The sequence below is a fragment of the Anomaloglossus baeobatrachus genome, chromosome 8 (assembly GCF_048569485.1).
Source record: "Anomaloglossus baeobatrachus isolate aAnoBae1 chromosome 8, aAnoBae1.hap1, whole genome shotgun sequence".
NCBI lineage: Eukaryota > Metazoa > Chordata > Amphibia > Anura > Aromobatidae > Anomaloglossus > Anomaloglossus baeobatrachus.
Window position 1 is genome coordinate 22,382,457 of NC_134360.1, and position 21,873 is coordinate 22,404,329.

The following is a 21,873-nucleotide window of genomic DNA, read 5'->3' on the forward strand; positions in this document are numbered from 1 at the left end:
TATAAATGAATAAATATTATTATTATAGGCAGGCTAACAAGAGTTAATCTCTGCTAGTATGCCTGTTAGTCTCCTTTGATCACATGTTGTGGGAGAGCCATTACATCTGCTCCCTTCCTATATTTGCTGGCTTGATCCTTCATACTATACCAGCTATAGTTTATCTTAGCTGGTCTGGTGAGATGTTGTTATTCAGACTATCTAGTGATTGTGATACATGTTGCTGAGTGCAGTTGTGGAGTTAACTTTGTTGCTACCTTCCTGTTCTTGCTTTTCTCCTGAGTCTCTCATTGTCTATTCATGTGTCTTTGCAGTGTGTCATAGTTTTGGTTTTCCCTTGTCTGTCTTTATCTGTGTTTCCTTCTCACTTCTGACCGTTCCTTTCCTGGTTGGAGGGGGGAGTCAGATTAGAGCTGGGCAGGAACATAGCCAGGTATGAGACTTAGGCATATCCACCATCAGGATTATACCTGAAGTTAGGAATCGCCGAGGGTCCCTAGGTGTGAGGGACAGCATAGGAGCCCCTGTCCCTCATTATCCTACAATCACAATGCACATGGAGTATGCTAAAAATTCCTGTTTTCTACATCCCTATTTTCAGCTTTGCTGTGTATAGTGTGAGAAGGTTAGCAGAGTCACCTTTTCATATTTATCAGTGGGCATGGAATTTAAAGAGGTTATCCTATCAAGACAAAAGTCATCATATTAAGACATATATACATCTTAAAGCTGGGTCCCTGTCTTGGGAATGCAGTCAGCCAGAAGAGACTTAAGAATCTCCACCATCAGGAGTAATACTGAGGTTAGAGATAGCCTAGGCTCCCCTAGCATGAGGGACAGCATAGGAGCCTTGTCCCTCATTATCTTACAGTCACATTGTGACATGGAGTACACTAAGATTTCCTGTTGTCTACAACTACGTTTCCAGCTTTGCTGTGTAGAGTGTGACAGGGATAGCAGAGTCACCTTATTAGAGGGCATAGAAATTAAAGGGGTTATCTTATCAAGATAAACGTCATCATATTAAGACATATACAGTATATATATATATATATATATATATATATATATATATATATATATATACATACATACATATATATATCTTAAAGCTGGGTCCCTGGCTTGGGAATGCAGTCAGCCAGAAGAGACTTAAGCATCTCCACCTTCAGGAATAACTCTGAGGTTAGAGATAGCCTAGGCTCCCCTAGTATGAGGGTCAGCAGAGGAGCCCCTGTCCCTCATTATCCTACAGTCACATCGTGGTATGAAGTACACTGAAATTTCCTGTAGTCTACAACTACGTTTCCAGCTTTGCTGTGTAGAGTGTAACAGGGTTAGCAGAGTCACCTTGTCATATTTATCAGAGGGCATGGAATTTGAAGGGGTTATCCTATCAAGACAAAAGTCATCATATTAAGACATACATACATCTTAAAGCTGGGTCCCTGGCTTGGGAATGCAGTCAGCCAGAAGAGACTTAAGCATTTCCACCATCAGGAGTAACTTTGAGGTTAGAGATAGCCTAGGCTCCCCTAGTATGAGGGTCAGCAGAGGAGCCCCTATCCCTCATTATCCTACAGTCACATCATGATATGGAGTACGCTGAAATTTGATGTAGTCTACAACTACGTTTCCAGCTTTACTGTGTAGAGTGTGACAGGATTAACAGAGTCACCTTGTCATATTTATTAGATAATTTATCTTATCAAGACAAACCTTAAAGCTGGGTCCCAGGCTTGGGACTCCACTCCGCCATGAACATAGAGCTTATCTGAATTCTGTCAGACTTGATCTGTCCTTGCATTATTTTCTAATAACCACCATGTAATGTAACATTTTCTATGGAATAGTCGCTGGCTGGCGTTTCTATGGGAAAATCCGCTGGTTGCCCAAAAGTCGTTAGTGGGATCAAGATAATAGCCTGATCGCCCTAGTCTAATGTGTCAACCCCTTTAATGATAGATGACAGCAACATTGTAGAACTGCAGTGATAATATATTGCAATGTCTTACCTCATAGTAACTCTGCACAGCGTTCATGAAAGCCTCATCCGCTACAATCTGCGTTTCTCCATTAAAGAAGGCCTGGAACCGATCCTTCACTGTCTGAAGCTGCTGTTTACTGATCTGTGAAAGACACGAGATACAAAGAGTCAGAGCACAATTACCGAGATGTTTATAGAATTGACTAAAATGTGTACGTTCAAAAAAAAATTACACAATAACAATGCATTGTATCAACGTAGCTTCCAAATGTCAGATCAGGCATGGCAAACGTGATTTACCAAACCTGTGCCAGCTGTGAGGATGCTCCGTATGCCAACCACAATAGGCAATTAACTGCTGAGAGCACGGGTAGCAGAAAAGTGGCACACCGCCACCAGACAGTTTCTGGTTTATTCCATCTAAGGAACACTAAAATTGTCACAAACAATAAAAGAAAATATTGCAACAAATTCCTCTAATAATTTCCTATTTTGTCTCATGTTACAATTAACTACAAGAAACAGATAAACAAATCTTCTTTCTATATTTAAAAGATCAGCCATGCTCTCCTCTTTCTTTTCCCAGACTTGAATCTGGCTGTAAGACAACTGGCTGCAGCAGGAGCCTCTCCCCTTTACTGTAATGAAAAGATCTGGAGACTACAAACCCAGCTGACAATAGCAAACACAAAAAAAGGTAAACAAACAAGGTAGACTTAAAAAACATGTGCCGATTAAGATTAAAAGCAGAACAAGGTGCAAATAAAAAGGTAAAAAGAACAAAAAAAACTAGATAAAAATATTGCAAAATGCAATAAAGAATTGGGCCCATAAGCTTTTATATACAAATATATAAAAACATCTTTCTGTATTTTAGAAGATCAACCATGCACTAGTCTTTTGCATTGTTGCCCTGCATCTGGTTGTAAGACAACATGCTGAAGCAGGAGCCTCTCCCCTCTGCTTCACAAAAAACATCTGGAGACTACAAATGCTGCCGACAATGGCAGGTGATGTGCTCCTCTGTCACCCTCTTGCCCTTAATCTGGCTGTAAGACAACCTGCTGAAGCAGAAGCCTCTCCCCTTTACTATACTGAAAACTCTGGAGACAACAAACCCTGCTGACAATGGCAGGTGAACAAAAAAAGGACAACTTTAAAAAATATCAACCATGTTACCCTCTGTCACCCTCTTGCTCTGAATCTGGCTGTAAGTCAACCTGCTAAAGCAGAAGTATCTCCCCGCTACTATATTGAAAACATCTGGAGACTACAAACCCTGACAACAATAGCATAAAAAGAACAGCAGGTGAACAAAAAAAGGATGACTTTTAAAAAATATCAACCATGTACTCCTCTTTCGCCATCTTGCCATGAATCTGGCTGTAAGACAACCTGCTGAAGTAGGAACCTCTCCCCTCTACTATACTGAAAACATCTGGAGACTACAAACAATCACATAAAATGAAAATCAGGTGAACAAAAATGAAGGAGGACTTTAAAAAAAATTAACCATACGTTAATCTTTCCCCTTCTTTGGCTGAATCTGTCTGTAAGACAACCTGCTGCAGCAGAAGCCTCTATTTAATAAAGGGACTGATCAGCAAGATTTTATCTCCTGTGTCTGGAAATTCTCAATCTTGAAGAATTATATATTAACTGTTTCCTTTCCAAAATATACTGTTTCATAAAGGAAACACTTTTTATGCACGGTTTTTTTTTCTACAGAGCTGAAAACCTCATCTAGGTCCACGGGTTGCACATGAGCTGCTACAGCCACACGTATGCAAATAATTGACATTATTGATTCAATTATACTCGAAAACTTGAATAATTGAATTATTTTGCAAACTTGATGGGATACTGTTATATTATAAGTGATGGCGTATTGCCGGGATATGCTATCACCTTATTATCGTGGGGAGTCCGACCTCTAGACTGTGGTCTCTTAGAAGTGATTTTCTGCTTTTGTGAAGGTCCCACAGGTCAGACCTATCCTAGAGATTCGCCATCCCTTTAAGAAAAGGGAACACTATCCCTTTAAGACATATTATAAGAAACCGTGATCAATCAGTCCGTTAGACATCAAGCACCCGCCCCCGTCGTTTGTGCGTCACGGGCAAATCGCCGCCCGTGGCGCACAATATCATTAGGAGCCGTCACACGGACTTACCTGGCTAGCGATGTCGCTGTTGCCGGCGAACCGCCTCCTTTCTAAAGGGGGCGGTTTGTGCGGCGTCACAGCGTTGTCACTAAGCGGCCGCCCAATAGAAGCGGAAGGGAGGAGATGAGCGGGCCGAACATCCCGCCCACCTCCTTCCTTCCTCATTGCCGACGGCCGCAGGTAAGCTGTAGTTCGTCGTTCCCAAGGTGTCACAGGTAGAGATGTGTGCTGCCTCTGGAACGACGAACAACCGGCGTCCTCAACAATCAACGATTTTTTGAAAATGAACGATGGACAATTTGGTGAGTATTTTCTATCGTTAACGATCGCTCGTTGGTGTCACACGCAACGACGTCGCTAACGATGCCGGAGGTGCGGCACGGAATCAGTGACCCCGGCGATATATCGTTAGATATGTCGTTGTGTGTAACGGGGCCTTTAGTCTTAACGAGGAAGTGACGTCTGAACAGGGGAGTGAGCAAGCCGTAAACAGGTGGAAGCACGAGGGTCAGGAGCCAAGAGGTCACGTCAGAAGCAAAAAAGGGGAAGCAGAGCTGTGGTCAGGAGACGTTACCAAGGTCAGAGGCCGGGAGAGCAAGTAAGTACAAAGGAGGGGGAGGGGACCGAGACACAGAACGGGATCGGGGTCTGAGAGACAGCGCAGACAAACAGGGAAACGGAGGTCAGGGAGAGGTAAGCTGGGTAGCGGGATGGATCAGGGCTAACTCACAAGAACCAGTTGTGCACAATGCAGAACAGGAACTATTACTGGCTGCGTTCCGGAGGTCTCCACATCATAGTAAAGCGGCGTGAGTCCTGGAACGAGGCACAACTGAACAGACCCCTCCCACCTGGTTTAACCCCGTAAGAGTCAAAAACGATGGCACTTCCTAACAGACAAGTATGAACAGGTGCAAACTGAACATGAAACAGAGTCTAACAAATAAACAGCTGCACTCTGAGACGTTAAGCATGTAAGCATTGCGTACAGGAATTTGGACTCGCATTACTGCTAAGGAAGTAAATGTAAAAATTGAGACACTTAGCACATAAAAAGTCCAGTGTTATTTGAGCCCATCAGCCAGCGTCAAGGTGTATCTCTTTATTCTGGCTTCCTACCTAAAATGCCTCAGCATCAAGGCTTTGGTGACTTTTAATTTAGTATTCACAGGTTCCTGCCCGCCCATAAAAATGTAGGCTTTTTCAGCCCGGATAGAGGCACCCAGCATAAAGAGATACGCCTTGATGCTCACTGCTGGGTTCACATAAAACTGGCCTTTTATGCACTAAGTGTCATGCACGTGACTAGCAGGGTTTACCTAGAACCTGGTAAACCCCCAGAAGATGTTGTGATACACAGGGAACACTGGGGTCATGTTACAAAGGAGGTCCCTGCCGCTAGTGAAAAGGGTGAGGGGGCACCTCCTGAACTCACCTCAATCTGATTCCTGAGCTCCCTAGCGTCCCTATACAGGTTCTTGCAACCTGTCGCCGAGCTGGATACCTTAAGCCCTCAGCTGGCCCTCCACTCACCCTGGCTAGTGTGTATCCTGACGAGATCATTAGACTCGCTGCTACAATACAGAAACACAAGGGAAGGAATACAAAAAGGGAAATAGACATGAATAGGAAAATACACTCCAGGCAGCTTCAGTGCAGCAAACATCACAGTTGCACACAACACAACAAACTTCTTCCAGAGATGACTCTTTCCAAAGTAGACCACATAGAAATGAGGATTCAGTTTCTATCACAGTCATCGTGTGATGAGATAACATGACTTAAATAGGGAAGGGGAGTGATCCCAAAGAGCCACACCTGAGATTGGCAGCTACAGCCAGCAGCCAAGCAGGAAAGGGTGCTTAAACCTCACAACACCACAACCAAGGAGATGTTATCATATAACAGTAGTGAACCTGCTAGCGTCAAGACGCTGTGACCTTCTGGCACCAGATTCCCTAGAGGTTTCCCCCAGCGAGATACATTCATGACACTAAAGGGGGCTTTACATGCAGCGACATCGCTAACAATATCGCTGGTGAAAGCACCCGACCCTGTCGTTTGTGCGTCACGGGAAAATCGCTGCCCATGGCGCACAACATTGTTAGGACATACTTATCTGCCTAGCGACATCGCTGTGGCCGGCGAGCCGCCTCCTAAGGGGGCGGTTCATGCAGCGTCACAGCGACGTCACACAGCGGCCAACCAATAGAAGCGGAGGGGCGGAGACCAGGCACATTATCGACACGCCCATCTCGTTGCCGGAGGACGCAGGTATGCTGTTGTTTGTCATTCCCGGGGTGTCACACGTAGCGATGTGTGCTGCCTCAGGAACGACGAACAACCTACTTCCACAACGACCAACGAGATTTTGAAAATGAACGACGTGTCAACGATCAACGATTAGGTGAGTATTTTTGATTGTTAACATTCGCTCGGAGCTGTCACACGCAACGACGTCGCTAACGAGGCCGGATGTCCGTCACGAATTCAGTGACCTCGACCACATATCTTTAGATATGTCGTTGCGTGTAATGGGGCCTTTAGTGTTTCAGAGTGCAGCTGTTGAGATTTTCTAATGAATGAAATTTGTAAAATTGCTCCAAAAACTTATTGCAAAATTGTACCTACACTCAAAGTTACTTGGTCAATTATTTTTTGATGTGCATATTAAAGGAATTTTCCAGAACCTTAACAATGATGGCCTTTCTTTAGGATATAAGATGATTGTCCAACCCCTGACAGTTGGAACCCGTAAATAAACAATTTACAGTATTGAGCAGGAACACTACAGTGTCATCCATTGTGTAGTGGCTGTTCTCCGGTGCCTGGTGCTATTCTTCGTCGGCACAGAGTAGACACAGACTGGTCCAACTGGCAATTTAGCGTCTTCTTTTACACTCTTATTTGTTGTTGACATCATGCTGATTGACACGCGGCTCCCCACTGCCTAACTGAGGGGAGGTGGCTTTAAGTCAGCTTGATGCCGGCAGTCACGCCTCGTCAACAAAGGAGCCCAGAAGATCGAAGAGCTGTTCTGTTGGCGCGCAGCAGCCGAAATGCCGGCAGGCAAGGTCAATGACGTCTCTGTGCCGGCACATGTTGCAGCGGGCAGGTAGTTGTCTGTGTTAGCAACTACCTGCCTATTACTTTTTAGGCATAAAGTGAAAAAAAAAGTCCCAGACAACCCTTTTACATCCCCAATATATTGAATGTAAGTATAGGTGTATAAGTGCACCACCCAAGACAGACCATTATAAAATATACTCTGCTTTAGTGGAGCTACGTACAGCTGATAGGCGGAGGTGACGGGTGTTGTACCCCCATCAATCTGATATTGATGACTTATTCTAAGGATATTTTAGAAATATTAAAGTCCTGGAGACCCCTTCACAGAGTTTCTGTGATTACTGTCACAAGGTGGCGCTAGACACTACTTGTATGCAGTAAATGTAGAGGTAGTCAGGCCGAGATAATAAACCAGGAGGACACGACAGTACACGGGTGGCAGACAGAGATGGGGTCAAGATTCAAGCCGAAGATCATGGTTCCATCAGAGTACGAACAAAATACAGGTAGTGTTACGTCACCACCAGAGTCCGATCCAGAGACTTCTACTCTGATCTCCAGGCAACGCCATGTTTCTGCCGTGGATGGTGCTGGTGATGGGAGAGTAGTCTATGCCAGTGGCGCCGATGGGCGCAGGCTCCGCTCATCCACTGGGCTGGGTTTCCTTGGGATCAGCAGTACCACTGGCTGACTATAGGAGGCGTGTGTCTTCCAGCTGAAGTTACCATCATTCAGCTACAGCCAATGGGAAAATACCACACCCTTCTTTAGTCCCCTCTTGTCTGCTGACCTCTGACAGAGATAGTTCTGTATTTCTGGTTCTTGTCCCACCCTGTTCTGTTTAGGGATTCTGGTGTTGTGACTTCTGCTTGTTTCCTGACTACCCTCCTGCCTGCTGTTTATGTACCTCGCTGCCCGATCCAGATTTGACCTTTGCTACGTTTTCTGATTACGTCCTTGCCTGCCGATTCTGTCCGTGTTCTGCAATTCCTGGTTTGACCCTGCCTGGCGACTACTCTCATCAGACTGCAGCCTTCCACAGGTAGTGATCTCCAGGGCCCTGTGTAATTCCACATCCCTGTATAGGGGTTAAAGGGTTTCAGGGGGTCCTGGTTGGTGAAGTGGTTTCCCTCTAGCCTGTCCATTACAGCCTGTCTGTGGATCCAGGCAAGCATTACAGGTAGCAAGCGAGGGCGTGGTCAGGAGGAAGTCTGAGGTCAGAAGTCAGGAAGTAACAACAGAAACAGGGGAGGACAGGCAGAGATCGGTAAACAACAGACTGGAGTTGAGAGACCAAGATCTGAACACTGAGGACCAAGGGAGCCAACAGCACGAGAAGCATCTGCAAGAGCATCTCCCAGGACCAGCGTGAAACCCGGTGCTTGTGAAACAACCAGCAGAGCATTCATCCTGCAAAACGCTCTGCACCAAAAGCAACATATATCACCGGCTCTGCAGGAGAGCACAGCAGAACAATACAGAATATTCTGCACATCGGAATCGTTACAGTTTCCTTATCAGACAGAAATACCATAAATCACTTAAATTAAGAAGCGGGTCTCGGGATAAGCGACGAAATCTTCACCTTTTCCTCTGAATGTCCTCTCTTATTATCATAGTCTGTTCCTTAGAATCCATCAGCTTTTCTCATTTACATTTTAAATGAACACTTACAATTAAGCCCTCATCACATTATTTGAAAACTGCTAATCAAATACATTAAATCTAATGAGTTGGCTGTTGAAAGTTCTTTATTTAGTTTCCGTGCAATAAATTGTAGAATTTGCCAAAGGTTTACTTGGCAAAATGTGTTGCTTATTCTTACAAGGAATGTGCATGGATCAGATACCGATACTTGCAGCCTACACCCTAACATATCAATTTTCTTAGAATTTGGCCTTATGATATTATGTCTTATTTATTCTGGAAATATATAAATTACGGTAATTGATAAGCGGCCATTGCCATTCCCTTTGACAATGGAACTGGGCTTCTTACAAAAATCCCAATTTAACTATACACTACTCACAAAAAGTTTGGGATATTTGGCTTTCAGGGGAAATTTCAGGATGAGCCTATATGCTCTCTAACCTTTTCAGGTGACCTTCTCTAATGTTTTGGATGCACATATCTAACTGTTCAATGTTTCAGGACTTTTTTTTTTTACAACTTTCTGCTCTCTCACAAGGAGCTTAATGGCAAAATTCACAACAGGTGTTTGATCCATGAATAAGTGAATAATAATGTTAATATCCACGAATAATATCCCAATAAATTTAGGGGTTAAATTAAAATTGGTATTAAACCGTCCTCCTCATCATGCTGTTCACATTTTGATATCACGAGACCAAGACAACACCTAACAATTGATCAGCAGTACCATGACTTTGCAAGGTTTCACGCAGGATTGTCACAGAGTGTCACCAGCAGATTGTACAGAGATACAGAGAGACTGCAAGAGTCACAGAAAGGCAGAGAAGTGGCTACTGAGCTTAGGGGGTAACAGAGCGTCACCAGCAGATTGTACAGAGATACAGAGAGACTGCAAGAGTCACAGAAAGGCAGAGAAGTGGCTACTGAGCTTAGGGGGTAACAGAGCGTCACCAGCAGGTTAGACAGAGATACAGAGAGACTGGAAGAGTCACAGAAAATAAGAGAAGTGGCCACTGAGCTTAGAGTGTCACAGAGTGTCACCAGCAAGTTGTACAGAGAGACTAGAAGAGTCAGAAAAAGGCAGAGCGGTGGATGCCTTCTGCCATATCTCACACTGATGTCCATTTATTTTTGAATAATGCCCTTTAGGACCGGATGATGAATGCCACACAACTCCAGGCATATTTAAGGGAGGCGAGAGGCACCCAAGTGTCATGTCAGAACATTCAGAGCAGTTTACATCAGCGAGCTTTGTGTGCTAGATGACCTGCAAGGTACCTGACCACACCACCAGGCACAGGCGTCATCTATGCTGGACAAGGTACCAGTGGCCTCAGTGCTGGTCACTGATGAAAGTCTATTCACACTGAGCAGAAATGATGGCTGCCAACAATGTTGGAGACGTCACAGAGAGTGCTTTGCATCAGTCACTGCTATCACCAGAGAAGACTTTGATGGTGGTGATTCTGTGAGCTGGTGTGTCTAGTCAGTACAGAACGGCGCTACACTTTGCGAGTGGTACAGTGACAGCCCCTACTACTGGCATAACATCATTAATCCAGTTATTGTGCCCCTGCATGTACAACACCAACCCAATTTCATCTTCAAGGAGGACAATGCTCCAGCTCATCGAGGTCACATCATTAGGGACTGGCTGCTGAAGACTGGGGAACCTCAAATGGAGCAGCTGCACTTTATCCAGACCTGAACCCCATAGAAAACCTATGGAATTAGCTCAGTCACCATGTAGAGGCCGTAACTCTATACACCAGAACCTCAATGACCTGAGGGCTGCCGATCATGTAGAGTGGGATGCCATGCCTCCGCAGACAATAACTCCAATTGTGACCAGTAGGGGGCGTCAGTGTCATGTGTAATTGATACTCAAGGTCCCGTGACAAGTTATTGAGGCATTGACATTTTTTGGGGGGCTGTACCACCACTGTTGTTGGCTTTTCTTTCAATAAATTGTTTGAGATGAGGAAATCGATGCCCAGATGCCAATGTCTGTACCTATAAACTTTCCATTTCACCCATAGGTGCAATGATTTCTGACCTTATGTTTTACGGTCATGTAGACAATATCATTGTAAAGTTCGTAGCCTATGTAACTATAAACTTGTTTCGTTCCATTGCGATAATTTAAAGAACATTATGTAATCCATCTTATTTATAACTTGAAAATGCCGGCTCCGAAGAGAATCTGCATAATTACACGGGAAAACAAACAACATTACATGAAGTCTGATAAGAAAACCTCAAATGCAATCAAATATCCGTACAGCTGAGAAAGCACAAAATGAAGCAAACAATCCACTAAACTCAATTGCTAAATTGTTCTAGCACTGAGAAGACTACGGAAAAAGTTTACTCCCCAAAAAACAACCTTGTGGTATTGAAAGTATGTTGGGCTGGATTCAGATTAGATGATCAAAGTGGAGATGAGACCCCTGAAAAAATTTATTTGGACCCACTTCTGGAATTAGTGTTAGGTTCCTCTCTGGTGAGCTTTATGCAATTTTTCCATTTTTGCATTAATTTAATTTGAGAAGAAGAGCCATGGTTAATGTCCATGGAAAAAGTCAGTAGTGTCAATAATCGAAAGGCCATTTCTCCAGAGGACCTTAAAGCATCTTTAGAACTTGCAGATCATTAACATTAAAGAAGCAATCCCATCAAAGTTTTTATCCTCAATATATTGCAATCAAAATATTATATAGCACTGTGTATTGACAATTGCTCATTTTGACTTTCTACCCAGTTAATTCTTCTCTTTTCTCTGTTATCTGTAGAATCCAGAAGTCTTTTTCATGTATGAGTCATCCACCCTTCAAGTCCTGAAACAACTGTTCCGCTCCTTCCTTCTATGATTGATTCTTTGTGCCTGCCCAAAGATGCAGCATTCAGAAGTAGCTGCGAGATCCAGGAGGACAGCATAAAGGTGAATCAGTGATCTCAGTCTCGTCTTAGTGGGATTTCTAGCTTTTAGAAACACTTTAAAATTGTATTCATTTACCAAGATGAGAATAAGGGCACTTTCACATTGCGTTTTCACATACGTTCACTGGTCCTGTCGGGGCATCCGTCCGAACCCCCCACAAAATGTGTTTCGGACACATACCCCGACGGAGCCATTGACTATAATGGAGCAGACAGAGTCAGCGTGTACTCTGTCTTGCTCCATTTCGGGCATATACGTTTTCTGCAGGCGGACACCCGAACATAGTCTACTACGTCTGGGTCTCCACCTGCAGGAAACGTAGATGCCCAAAAATGGAGCAAGACAGAGCACATGCTGACTCCATCTGCTCCATTATAGTCAATGGCCCCATCGGCGCATATGTCCAAAACACGTTTTGCAGGGGGAGGGGGGGTTCGGATGGATGCCCTGACGAGACCAGTGAGCGTAAGTGAAAACACAATGTGAAAGTGCCCTAACCGGTTAAGCAAAGGAAGGCCTTTCCTTAAAGCACCACACCAGAAGGGTGCTAAAGTGGTGATTTAAAACTAAGCCCCTTATTATATACTCACCATTCAGCGCCTTTATCATCGTTTTTCGGTGCTACTAAGGTCCCACGGCACCATCTTGTGGCCAAAACTTCACACAGGCTGAAAGTCAGAAGTTACCTCACAAGGTCTCAATACAAGTCTATGAGGGCCACAACGAGGCCAGAATGAGGCTGTCATAGACTTGTATTGAGTTGTAGCCTCTTCCAAGCTCCATGAAAGATTGGAGCTGCATGCACGTCACAAATAACAAGAGACCGACTGGAACTGTGCTGGAAAAACATAAGGATGGTGGCAGGTGAGTATAAGACGGGGGATAGGGGACTTAGATTTAAAGCACCACTCCACCAATCCATAATCTCCATGTCTATGGTTCCCAGAAACTGCCGGTACGACGAAGTACTAAATGCAGGGTGAATTCCATCGCCTCTTTTCCCTAAAATCCTAGTGCCTCAGAATGTTCTCATTGTACCGACAGATAATACATAATATAAAGCCTAAATAATAGACACAGGGACCGCGGCTACAAGTAAATATTCCTTCCATCACCCTCCTTTGTATTCTGAGAGAACGCCGTGCACCGGGAGAGGGTCTGAATACAGATCATCTCATTTATGGCACTTTCAAGGCTTTTTTCATTATTTTTCAGGAACATTAGAACTGCAAACAATATAATATCCTGAGGTGGCTGCTCTTTATCTGTCACTGGCTCTGCCGCCACATTCCCCCCGGATTCATAGACGCTCTTCAGTCCTGGAAGCAGTGTCAGTGTGAGAGGTCTTTCTATAGCTACTCTTTTCTATTGTGTCTGTCATTCATTTTCATCCATTGGATGCTCCATCAATATTAAATCTTATTTATCCCCCCGGTGTGTTCTGTTACTTAAACCCCCCCCCCCAACATTGCCCTTTTGGGGTAGCCCTGACTTCCAACTGTATATGTGAGTCTTCAGAGATGTGGCCAGCCAAAGATCACATCTTAAAGGGAACCTGTCACATTAAGCATGGATAATGCTCTAGTCGGCATGTGTCACGAGTGTGTCGTGTCCGCAGGTTACATGTTGTGAAGAGTGGACTTACTTTTATTTGATGCTTAAAAGGGTTAAGTACTCTTTAATTTCTGGCTAACTTTACTGATAGCCTTAATCATAGCTGTGGCATCTTGTCATCATGTTGTTCCATTATATTTACCCACTCTTGGCTTTACTCCATGCCGGTGATATAATCTCTATACTGACCACTTTAAAGGAGCCTGTGTCTAGAGTAGCTGAGGTCTTGTTTCAGTTGTAGCTGTTAAGTTTCCTGCTGGAGAAACCTATGAGTGTTATTTGTTGTGTCTTTTCCCAACCGTTTGTTGTACTTTTCTTGTGTTGTTTTATTGTAGCAGTGGGACTAGTGTCTTGCTGACCTTCTCACTAGTCAGGTAAAGTTCAGGGTCATCAAGGGTCTAGATCAGTGTTTCTCAACTCCAGTCCTCAAGACCCACCAACAGATCATGTTTTCAGGTTTTCCTCAAGCAGGCTTTCAGGATTGCCTTAAGGTTGCACAGGTGATGGAATTATTCCCTTTCTAATATCGAGGGTAAACCTGAAAACATGATCTGTTGGTGGGTGTTGAGGACTGGAGTTGAGAAACACTGGTCTAGATACTTGACGGCGCATGGGTGGAAGCACACGTCTCATTAGGGAGCTCAAGGATCAGCCACAGCCTCTACGTCTCCCTTGTTCTCTCCCTATAAAGATATTGGTGGACAAAAGAAAAACGGGTATATGCCGCGCTTAAAAACCACTGAGTTGGAAGTGATATAATATTTCTTTTTTATTTACAGCATTCCTACGCGTTTCAGAGACAACAGACCGTCTCCTTCTTCAGGGAAAAAAGAAATCATTTTTTTTTTTGATATAATATTTCTTTTTTATTTACAGCATTCCTACGCGTTTCAGAGACAACAGACCGTCTCCTTCTTCAGGGAAAAAAGAAATCATACAGACAATCAAAGGCTGACATCTTATAAAGGATCCATACTGCCACGTTAGCAGCTATGACGTCAATCACCCCTCAGGATTGCAGGGTGATGACTCAACAACACGTGGAGACAATGGACACATTGAATGAAAAGGAAAGGAAAAAAAGGGAAAAAAAAGGAGGGGATTTCTTTTGTATATATACATATACATATAAAATTTCCATATCATTACTCATTTATGGTTTGGAAATAAAAATGCGAATAAATCTGGATTTTTTTGTGTGGTTATTTCTTGTGTAGGAAAAAATATATTTGTGGACTTGTAAAATAGAAAGAAAAATGGTGCGAACCTAAAGATCATATGCTTGATCAAGAGGGAGGGGTGTGAAAGCCCATACCTTTGTTCTAAAGTAACAGACAATCAAACAGTCAAAATTAACCAAGGGCTGATGTGTGATCAGAAGGGAAAATAAAGCCGTGATTAGTGAAATGATACCGATTTATAGTGTAGTCAGTTTTATCCTATTTGCATTTAGTTACTTAGTGATTAACAGGATTAGAAGGTGTGAAATTTTCACAGTAAAAATGTGTGTTCCCGTGACTAAGAGAAAAAAAAGGGAAAGAGGATTATCCCCGAACTGATGGGACCATTATTGAACAAAGGGATTATCTCCACTGATGAGACCAATATTTGAAGACAGCAGACAGACCAATTCGGCTGCCGGCTGAAGTGCAGTTAGAAGGGCAATAAAAACTTCGGTAGAAAAGTGATCCGAAATTTACAGTTGAAAGACACCTATTTGTGTGCTATTTTGGGATTGATCATTTATTTGATTGGGAAATGTGAAGAATTACGGTGAAGCATTGTTAACCATAGCTGGAAGATGATGAATACATCCACAGAGATGGAATAGTTTAAATTTGTCCGGGTGAATGGAGTTCAACTGAAAGTGAAAGAGGACGCATGCGTGAGGGGATGGAGCGGGTGCTGAACTGTCGGGGTGAGAAAAGTTCAGACCGTGGGAAAAAACCTTAGTGCGCAATCGCATGATAGAATGGCTCGGCAAGGGTAACCCTGAGTCAGAACTAGAGATATAACATCCACTGCGATATAGAGTAGTGGAGAGGGGACAAGCAAGAATTATCCAGCAAAGACAAGGCTACAATTCAGAGAAGTGATCGAATGAAACACCACTAATATTACTAATAGATAAAAAAAGAGGGGGGAGGTAATCATCATTCAATATAAATAAAAATAAATGAACGAATGGAAAAGAAATTTTTGTGAATGAAACTAATTTAAAAGGGGGAACTTGCAAATTAATTTTGCAAGCATTCTCAAGGTCAGTTGTAATGATATGGAGATTTGAATTAAATGGATCAAAAATATGAAGTATATTTTAGGAAATACGAGATTTACATGCAAAACGAAAAAACACATATAAAACCACATATAAAAACATATAATACTTTATGAAAAAACAATAAAACTTCTGGTGAAAATATGGTAAAAACATAAAAACATGGAATCATCAGGACAACAAAATGGTCACCAAAACAAAACAATATAAATAAATTTTATACTTTGATGATCTTGTCAAATGTGGGTTCATCAAAGACATAAAAATAGTCACTGAGGACTTGCTAAAAGGGACCCGGCATTAAAATGAAGTAACAAGATCTGAAGATAAAAATATGCAGAAGATGGATATAAGTATTAGTGATTTAACAAGGTTGGAGTCTAATAAAAAAGGTCTGATACCTCATTCAAGCCAAAGGGTTTTAAGGTGTTTAATTTGTGTATCCAGAATGACTCTTTCCTACTCAAGGCTTCAGTCCTATTGTGCTCAATAGGGTCAATCTGCTCAATGGGGGTGATCTTGAATTCCAGTCTTTTCTCATGTATAAGAGTACAGTGTTTTGAGAGCCCATGCAGGAGAAAACCAGTTTTAATATTATGGCGATGTGAATTCAGCCTGTTATGGAGGGCCTGGCTTGTTCTGCCCACATATTGTTTGCCGCAGATGCAGTCAACCACATAGACAACAAAATCAGACTGGCATGTTAGGTGTTTATTGATCTTGAAAGATTCATTGCCGTTTGATGAGCAGAACGTGGTTCTGCCATGATAGATGCTTTTACAACATAGACAGTTTTTTGAACCACATCTGAATGCACCTGTTTTAGACCCAAGTATATTTTTATTTTTAAGAAATCTATTTCTTAGCTTACTAGGTGCTACAATATTTTTGATGGTGGGAGCCCGCCTGAAAGTAATACCCGGGGTGAGGGGTAAAATGGGAGTGAGAATGGGATCACTTTTCAGGATGTCCCAATGCTTGGATAAAATGTGTTTGATGGCCATGTTGTCACTACTGTAGGTAGTGATGAGATTCAAGCTAAAGTCTCGACCCCCGTTTGCATCGCAATTGATATTTTTGTTTATATCTTTATTTGTATTTGCACCCCTACGTGTTTTGGCAAGGTCAACCTGTCTGAGTTTGGAAGATTCCTTGTAAGCTTTCTGTAATAGGGGCTTAGGGTACCCTTTGTCCTCAAACCTTTGTCTCAGTACCCCTACCTGCTCATTAAAATCAGTGTCCTGGGTGCAATTCCTCCTGATTCTCTTGTATTGGTTGAGCGGAATATTCTTTAGCCATTTATTATAATGCTCACTATTATAGTGGATATAGCTGTTGGCATCTACTTTCTTGAAGTGGGTTTTTGTGAGGATTTTTTGCTCCTGATGAAAAACAACTAGATCCAGAAATTGTATACTGTCAGCGCATACCGAGGCAGTGAATTTCAAACCCCAGTTGTTGCCGTTTAAATCATCAAGGAAAGACCGGACGTCTGAGCGGTTACTGTCCCAAATGATGAACAGATCATCTATGAATCTCTTATAAAACACTACACCCTCTCTGTATTTGCTGTTTTGGATATAAATCATCTCAAAGATTCCCATAAAGAGGTTGGCATATGAACATGCAGCCTTAGACCCCATCGCTGTCCCGAGTCGCTGATGGTATAATGTATTGTCAAAAGTGAAATAATTATTACAGAGTATGAAATTCATACTTTCCAGTATGAAGTCTCTTTGGATGGGTGGAATCTGGCTGTCATTTTCCAAAAACAGGGAAATACAAAAAAGACCTAAATGGTGTTGTATGTTAGAGTACAGTGAAGCTACATCAATAGTTACAAAAAGAAAGGTGTCCTTCCATGAAATTCCACTCACATTTTCTATGAGATGGGCAGAATCTCTAATGTGACTGTCCAGTTTAAACACATATGGTTGTAACAGTAAGTCGATATAATTTGCTAAATTCGAAGTCAAAGAGTCAATTCCTGCTATGATTGGTCTGCCGGGGGGGTTACATACATCCTTATGGATTTTTGGCAGGTGATAAAAAAACGCCATTACTGGGTTTTTAACCTGTAAAAATCTTTTCTCAGCAGGATTTAAAATGCTTTTTTCTGAGGCTTTCAGGATGAGAGTTTTATACTCAGAGATGGCCCTATTATATTCCATTTGGTTGGCAGTTTCATAGTAAATAGGATCTGACAGGATCCTGTGCGCCTCTTTGAGGTAGTCCGTTCTATTTTGTATTACAACCCCCCCCCCTTTGTCGGCTGCTCTAATGACTATATTACAGTTATTCTTTAGGGTTGTCAAAGCCTCTCTTTCGGAGTATGTTAGATTATATTTGGATTTCCTTTTTTGACCAATGGTTTTTTTGAGGTCTTCCAGGACTAAATCACAATAAGTTTTCAAGAAATGCCCTTTACTTTGCGTGGGGTAAAATTTAGACTTAGGTTTCACTGCAGCATGGCAATAAGGACTTGCTTCAGGAGGAGTGGTGGTGGGGTTATCCTTTTTTAGAAGAAAGTGTCTTTTTAATGTGAGTTTCCTGATATAATTTTGCACATCCAGGAACACGTCAAAATCCTTAGATCTATATGAAGGGCAAAATGACAGACCCTTGTTTAGGACTCTTAATTCTCCCTCACTGAGCACATGATCGGAGAGGTTAAAAATATTATTTATATTTTTGGTATTATTAATGTTTATTTGTCCGGATTTCTGGGGTATTGTCTGAGGTGAGATATCAGTAGTGCTATTTTTAGCTGTAGTGCCTAGACAATCCTTTTCTCTCTTTTGTTTAAATTTGAGTCCTGCTCTTGTTCCTCTGCGGTGTTTTTTCTCTTTTTTGTGGAGGATTTTGGGACTAAAAAATCCGTAATCAGATTTGGTTTCAAGGGTCTGGCTGATGGCAAAAAAGGGACAAGTGGTGAGGCCCTGTTTGTATTATCTAGGACAAACTTTTCTGTGCCCATACTGATATTTGGCATCATAGTGGGATTCTGTGAGGAGGGAGTCGGGTCTTCATGGACAGTTAAATTTAAAAGATCTATGAAATCCTCATCTTGACTTCTATTGCTATGTATGGAGGGATCATTTAGATCCAAAAGGGCTCTTTCCTTCCTGATTCTGTCAATCTGCAGCCTTATTTTAGCTAAGTGAGCTCGTGTCTCATCTGGATTCAGTGGAGTGGGCGCTGATTTAGCAGGATTGGATACATTGTCCGATGTCGAGGGGAGGGTGATCTCCGCGTCAATATTCTGTCTACTAGGGTCATCCTGTAGAAAGACCTCTTCTGCTAATTTATCAATATGGTCTGGGATTTTTTGTGTCCTGATTAGAGATATACCTGTCTCATTTAACCCATCCTGTTGAGTTATAGTGTTCCCACTACTGTTAGTATTGGTGTTGGAGCTCTTTCTATCTGTCCTGTGGAATCTGCTATTCACAAAGCTCTTTCTGGTGAAATTATTATTGTTGTTATTTGTAGAGCTGTGCCTCCTGAAGCTATTGTTTCTGAATGAGGGAGGGGGTTTTTCAACAGGTGCGGTGGAATTAGCCTGATGTCTCTCATATCTGTCCCTCTGTAGTTTCTTGGATTTTCTGATAATCGTTTCTTGCTCTAATTGTAGGAGCCGGGTGTTAATCCCTGAGTTCAAGTTTTTATACTCAGGGTGTAGCGTAAAAAAAGTGAGATCCTCATACAGTTCTGCAATTTTAGCCATAGCGGCTGTGGCGATATCAGTTCTCTTATCATGCAGGCATAATAACATACCTTGCATGCAATGGCTGAAGAGTTTGTCCCATCTCTCCGTGAAGTCCAGATCCTGTGGAAATGGTGAGACACGTTGGATCTGTAGTCCTTTCGGGCATAATTTCTCCTCCATGTATATGGATAGAAATCTGGCGTCTAGATTGTAATGCAGTTCCTCCTTAAGGTAATCTTCAAGGGAATGAAAAAGTTTTTTCATGCGGATAGTATCCTCCTCTGAAAATGAAATTCCTGGATCCATATCGCTGTCAGTGTTGAAATCATCTGATGATCCGACAGTTTGGAGGATAAGCCTTTCTCTGGATGATAAACGGTTGTTATAGTAGTCCATATTGTATGCGGATGGTGAAGATGAACAACAGAGCCCTCTGCTGCCACAAACCCCAAGGGGATAAGGTCCAGATGCCGAACCCCGGTGTCCGAAGACTGGCAGATGAACTAATAATGGGGAGACAAAAGGGCGCAATAGGGTCTTACCCGATATAACATATGATGTTAGAGAAGGTACAGTAACACTCACCTGGTAGGGTTGTGCCAGTCACAACTCCTTCAAAGGCATGTGAGTGTCCGCGTGGTTCAAGCAGCGGCCCCGTAGGCACGATATAAAGATATTGGTGGACAAAAGAAAAACGGGTATATGCCGCGCTTAAAAACCACTGAGTTGGAAGTGATATAATATTTCTTTTTTATTTACAGCATTCCTACGCGTTTCAGAGACAACAGACCGTCTCCTTCTTCAGGGAAAAAAGAAATCTTTTTTCCCTGAAGAAGGAGACGGTCTGTTGTCTCTGAAACGCGTAGGAATGCTGTAAATAAAAAAGAAATATTATATCACTTCCAACTCAGTGGTTTTTAAGCGCGGCATATACCCGTTTTTCTTTTGTCCACCAATATCTTTATATCGTGCCTACGGGGCCGCTGCTTGAACCACGCGGACACTCACATGCCTTTGAAGGAGTTGTGACTGGCACAACCCTACCAGGTGAGTGTTACTGTACCTTCTCTAACATCATATGTTATATCGGGTAAGACCCTATTGCGCCCTTTTGTCTCCCCATTATTAGTTCATTTGTTCTCTCCCTGTGTGTTCCCTTGCCTCGGTGTGACAACAAGTGACTGTACTGTATGTACGCAAATCATATATTTGTGGTCACATGAACACCCGCGTGTGCTGGGAATACTGGTGAATTGTTTAAAAGAAGGAAAATTATTCAGCTCACATATTAATCATATTATCAACGGACAAACAATCCATTCCTCCTCAAAGCGGAGCACGGAGTCAACTGAAAGCCCAAACCTAGGGTTATCCAAAACAGGTAATAGTCCAGCAACACGTCCAGAAGAATAAAATATAAACTTCATTATTTCATTCCATTAAATGTCCATAAACAGGTTTAAAATCAAAGGAAATCCCTGTAGTCTACTGTGAATATACTTGCTATTGTGCAGTATATAGGTAGTTGTGGGGTAGACACAAGTCCTCCCTGGTGGCCCTTATTTTAGGGGTACTTTGCACGTTGTGACATCGCTACTGCGATATCGTTGGGGTCAAATCGAAAGTGACGCACATCCGGCGCCAGTAACAATGTCGCAACGTATAAAGCCTAGATGCGCCGATAAACGATCGCAAAAGCGTCGTAAATTGGTGATCTGTGTAGCGTCGGTCATTTCCATAATGTCGGGACGACCGCTGTTACGATGTTGTTCCTCGTTCCTGCGGCAGCACACATCGCTGTGTGTGAAGCCACAGTAGCGAGGAACATCTCCTTACCTGCCTCCCCTGGCTATGCGGAAGAAAGGAGGTGGGCGGCATGTTTACGTCCCACTCATCTCCGCCCCTCCGCTTCTATTGGTCGCCTGCCGTGTGACGTCGCTGTGACGCAGCATGACCCGCCCCCTTAGGAAGGAAGCGGGTCGCCGGCCAGAGCGACGTCGCAGGGCAGGTAAGTGCGTGTGAAGCTGCCGTAGCGATAATGTTCCCTACGGCAGCTATCACAAGATATCGCATGTGCGGGTACTATCGGCTAGCGATGTCGCAGTGTGCAAAGTACTCCTTAGTGTCCACCTTTCTACAGAACTACCATGCGTGCCAGAAACCAAACTGGATATTTGGGAGAACATGACTTTACTCCTCAAACTATTGTGTTTGGTTTCTGTGTACCGTCACTGACTTTTTGGGGGGTTGGCTGAGACCACCTAAGCCCACCAATTAATAATATATCTGGGAAGACTTGACCAAGTCTTATTTTAGAAATGTTCCCTCCCAAGGTCAGATGCGTAGACATCAAGGTCCTATGTCACGTAGATTTCCATCAACTACCGCACATACACAATGTAGAGATGATGCTTTGCCACCAACAAATGTGGTCACATCTAGAAAGTCTAGACTAATT

At 42.9% G+C, this 21,873-nt stretch overlaps 1 protein-coding gene across 10 annotated transcripts in view; it reads right to left on the reverse strand.

Moving 5' to 3' along the window:
* Nucleotides 1-21,873, reverse strand: part of CADPS (calcium dependent secretion activator) — a 657,127-nt gene that overhangs the window by 429,285 nt on the left and 205,969 nt on the right. For all 10 annotated transcript variants that reach the window (XM_075321362.1, XM_075321365.1, XM_075321364.1 and 7 more), the window contains exon 2: nucleotides 2,016-2,129. In XM_075321362.1, coding sequence (XP_075177477.1) covers nucleotides 2,016-2,129 — 114 coding nt within the window. The remainder of the gene's footprint in view (nucleotides 1-2,015; nucleotides 2,130-21,873) is intronic.